A 4402-nucleotide genomic window follows, 5' to 3' on the forward strand; every position below is an offset into this window, starting at 1 on the left:
GACTTCATGACTAAAACACCAAAAGCAATGGCAACAAAAGCCAAAATTGACAAATGGGGTCTAATTAAACGAAATAACTTCTGCAGAGCAAAAGAAACTATCATCAGAGTGAACAGGCAACCTACAGAATGGGAGAACATTTTTGCAATCTATCCATCTGACAAAGGGCTAATATCCAGGATACAAGGAATTTAAACAAATTTACAAGAAAAAAACCAAACAACCTCATCAAAAACTGGGTGAAGGCTTTGAATAGGTACTTTTCAAAAGAAGACATTTATGAAGCCAAAAAACATACAAAAAAAAGCTTGTCATCACTGGTCATTAGAGAAATGCAAATCAAAACCACAATGAGATACTATTTCATGCCAGTTAGAATGGCGATAATTAAAAAGTCAGGAAACAGCAGATGCTGGAGAGGATGTGGAGAAATAGGAACACTTTTACACTGTTGGTGGGAGTGTAAATTAGTTCAACCGTTGTGGAAGACAGTGTGGCAATTCCTTAAGGATCTAGAACTAGAAATACCATTTGATCTAGCAATCCCATTACTGGGTATATACCCAAAAGATTATAAATTACTCTGCTATAAAGACACATGAACACATATGTTTATTGTTGCACTGTTCACAATAGCAAAGACTTGGAACCAACCCAAATGCCCATCAATGACAGACTGGATAAAGAAAATGTGGCACATATTCACCATGGAATACTATGCAGCCATAAAAAAGGGATGACTTCATGTCCTTTGCAGGGACATGGATAATGCTGGAAACCATCATTCTCAGCAAACTAACACAAGAACTGAAAACCAAACAGAAAACCCAAACCAAACATGTTCTCACTCATAAGTGGGAGTTGATCAATGAGAACACATGGACACAGGGAGGGGAATATCACACACTGGGGCCTGTTGGCAGGTGAGGGGCTAGGGGAAGGATAGCATTAGCAAAAATACCAAATGTAGATGACAGGTTGATGGGTGTAGCAAACCACCATGGCACGTGTATACCTATGTAACAAACCTGCACATTCTGCATATGTACCCCAGAACTTAAAGAATAATAATAATAATAAAAAATCTAGGGCACTGGATGTACACTGTTATCATGTGCTGCAAATTATCACCATTCTTTAAAGAAGCCCAAACTCCAAAACTTTGAGGTTGTATTACGGATGTTGTTTATAACGCCAATAAAGAGAATATACCAAGAAAGAGCCTTGGCCTATAGCACAAGATTTACGAACGAATGCATTTTTATATATTTTAAGTTACAATGAAATGTTTAAGGTATGTAGGTATAATTTGTAAGAATTCTTTGTCACTGATCTTTAAAAATTAATACCTAGCATTTCTGCTTCTGTCAAAAAAAAAAAAAAAAAAAGGAGGGCTTCATGTTCCCAAATAAAAGTGTTCTCATTTTAAAAGACTCAACTGTTCTCCTTACTTGGATGGGTTTTGTAGGCAGGTAATTAAATACCTGGGGAGGCAGAGGCCACACCCACAGCCCTGTCCCACTAACATCACATGGAAGGTGACTTACCTGGAAACTAGGACGCCATTCACTTGGAGGAACTTAAACAGGTCCTGCGCCTTCTCCCGGTCCTTGAACTTTTCCTTGGCAGTCAAGGTGTCATATGGTACCAGAAGAGGGTGACTGCCACCACCTGGGGTCAGTAAGGTGAGAGATGACACTTGGCTCTTCCTTTGCACTTCTGGGAGACCATACCTGCCCTGTTCAGCTTCTTTAGGGCATGCCGTGAATCTCACTCACCTTTGCTCTCCAGCTCCAGCTTCTTCTTCTTGGCCCAGATATTGTGATAGTTCTCAGCCACGACCTCCACCATTCCCTGTGTCCCACCAAGAAGAGCCAAGTCAAACAGAAAGAAAGCAGGCAAGCTAGCGTCATAGCTGCTGGGCTATTTCAGGCAGCCTCGGGAACAGCACCCCACTGAACACTAACAGCACACAGCCAAGGGCCTCCCATCATTAATGATTCTGTGCTTATGTACCTCATTCGGTTCCTATCTTCCCATACACACAGAACACAATTTCTAACTCTCTCCTTCCCTTGTAACTTATTATTCTGGCAGCTTGATGCATTTAGGAGAAACATCCATTTCCGCTTGAACCTGCATGCTGGCAGCACGTCATTTTTCACAGCGGCTTAGTATTGTACCCCTGACCTCAGATGGGGAGTTGGGAGTGCGGGCCAAGAAAAGTCTAGAACCCTTGAAAGCCTATAGCTTAACAAACTAAAAATAATCACGTCTTAAAGGAAAGTGCTGTAAGTAAGATTTCTCTAGTAGAATCCATCTTTGTAAGGCTTGTAAAACAGTGACTTAGAATGAAGGATGTACTTTGGAAAGAAACTTTCTCTAAGGTCCAAGGGGCTGGTCTGATGGACTTCCAGAGGGGTGAGTGCCCCAGGCTAGGGCAGGCCACAGCCACTAATGTGTACAGGAGGGGAGCAACGGGCTTTCAGTTTCAACCCCTTGGTCTTACATCCCTATCCTGCAATGATTGCCTGCCTGCACCATCAGAGGGCGCTCCAGCAAACCCACTATGGGACATGTGCGTTGTCCTTATGTTTTGGGGGTCTTACAATGATACCAGCAAGCACCTCCACTGAGGAGCTAAGTTTCACAGATTTTCTCCTAGTTGTCTTGTTTATTTTGGGTTTCGACACAGTATAGTCAGCCTTCCTTAACCATGAGTCCTGCATCTGCGGATTCCACCAATTGTAGCTTGAAAATATTTGGAAAAAAATGTGTCTGTACTGAACATGTACAGACTTTTTTCTTGTCATTATTCTCTAAACAATACAGCATAACAGCTATTTATATAGAATTTACATTGTGTCAGGAATTATAAATAATCTAGAGCTAATTTAACGTATATGGGGGGGATGTGTGCAGGTTACAGGTAAAACTATGCCATTTTATATCAGGGACTTGAGCGTTCGTGGGTGTTGGTGTCTGTGGGAAGTCCCAGGGTGAAGCCCTCATGGATACTGAGGAAAGATTCTAGTGCGCTGGTGGTTCTTCCTACTGAGTCAGCACCCGTCAGGGCATCCTTGGAAGAAGCACAAAGCCTCCCCTTCTCGGAGGATTGGTTCACTCTGCGGAGACCTTCCCTGTGGCCTCTGCACAATGTGACCATCTTCAGTTCTGAATTTTAGTGGTGATATGTTCTAGATATTCTTTCCCTTTTCTTCCCCTTTAACTCTTTGGAAACTAACGCGTCCTGCACTTGAAAGCAAGTCATGCCGGACCTGGGGCACTGACCTGGAGCTCTCTGGAGAGCACAACGTTTGAGAGGTCGAGGGGAGCAGGGCTGTAGCTGTTGCCCTAGGAAAGCAAAGGCAGAGTCACTGGGTTGCCATTATTTTTCTGATTCTTATCAGCATCCCCAACTTCAGCTGTGAAAGATGTGGCCTGAAAAATCCCCAGGCTTCATCTTAGACAGTCCCACCTAGGATGCCGCAGGCAGAACACTCCCAGGTTCTCCATGGGTTCCATCGGCCCGGCGTGGGCCTCTGGGTGTGGCGTTGTACCTGGTTGGCCTGGGACACACTTCGAAGCTTCTCATTTTCCCGCTGTTGAACCAAGGCTTCTCCCTCTTTGGTCCTCTCCACAGTCCAGCCCACAGCTAGCATGGTTTTCAGGGACTCTCGGGCAGGCCAGCGATAAATTTCCTTCTCCTAGAAGAGAATTTGAGCAGAAGCACTTTGCAGAACACACCCCAGCATTCTCCCTGGCCCTTCTCCGCATGGAAGGTGGATCCCACTGTGGGTGGGGGTGCTAGTTAGCGCTAGCCTTCTCTCACAAGGTCAAAAGATCCTTTGCATCTTACCCAAAACACAGTCTTTCTGGTGTTTTTAGGTATAAGACACTACAGTCTCTCCTGCCCTGGGAGGAAATGTGCCAGACATTATTAATGATATTATCTGCAATCTGTAGGTAAAGAACAGGAACAGGAGAGTGACTCCTCATGTTCTAGTAGTTGTTGAAGATGAGAGCTTGCCAAAATGCATCTGCATAAAGTTCTCCTGTGAGTTTGGGAAAGATAATTTATTAGATTTAGAATTCTTGTGGGCCAGGCGCTGTGGCTCATGCCTGTAATCCCAGCACTTTGGGAGGCCAAGGCAGGTGGATCACCTGACGTCAGAAGTTCGACACCAGCCTGGACAACATGGTGAAACCCCATCTCTACTAAAAATGCAAAAATTAGCCAGGCATAGCGGTGCATGCCTGTAGTCCCAGCTACTCGGGAGGCTGAGGCAAAAGAATTGCTTGAATCTGAATCCGGGAGGCGGAGCTTGCAATGAGCCAAGATTGTGCCACTACACTCTAGCCTGAGTGACAACAGTGAAACTCCATCTCAAAAAAAAAAAAA

The 4402-nt window shown here is 44.3% G+C and overlaps 1 protein-coding gene across 1 annotated transcript in view; it reads right to left on the minus strand.

Annotated features, from left to right (window-relative positions):
• The window catches only part of RYR3 (ryanodine receptor 3), a 580605-nt gene that overhangs the window by 127407 nt on the left and 448796 nt on the right, over window positions 1-4402 (minus strand). Inside the window, exons 54-57 of the mRNA XM_017857433.1 lie at window positions 3561-3707; window positions 3292-3354; window positions 1779-1854; window positions 1548-1671 (exon numbers count right to left, since the gene is read on the minus strand). Coding sequence (XP_017712922.1) covers window positions 1548-1671; window positions 1779-1854; window positions 3292-3354; window positions 3561-3707 — 410 coding nt within the window. The remainder of the gene's footprint in view (window positions 1-1547; window positions 1672-1778; window positions 1855-3291; window positions 3355-3560; window positions 3708-4402) is intronic.

This window comes from Rhinopithecus bieti, unplaced genomic scaffold (assembly GCF_001698545.2).
Source record: "Rhinopithecus bieti isolate Rb0 unplaced genomic scaffold, ASM169854v2 scaffold_44948, whole genome shotgun sequence".
Taxonomy (NCBI): domain Eukaryota; kingdom Metazoa; phylum Chordata; class Mammalia; order Primates; family Cercopithecidae; genus Rhinopithecus; species Rhinopithecus bieti.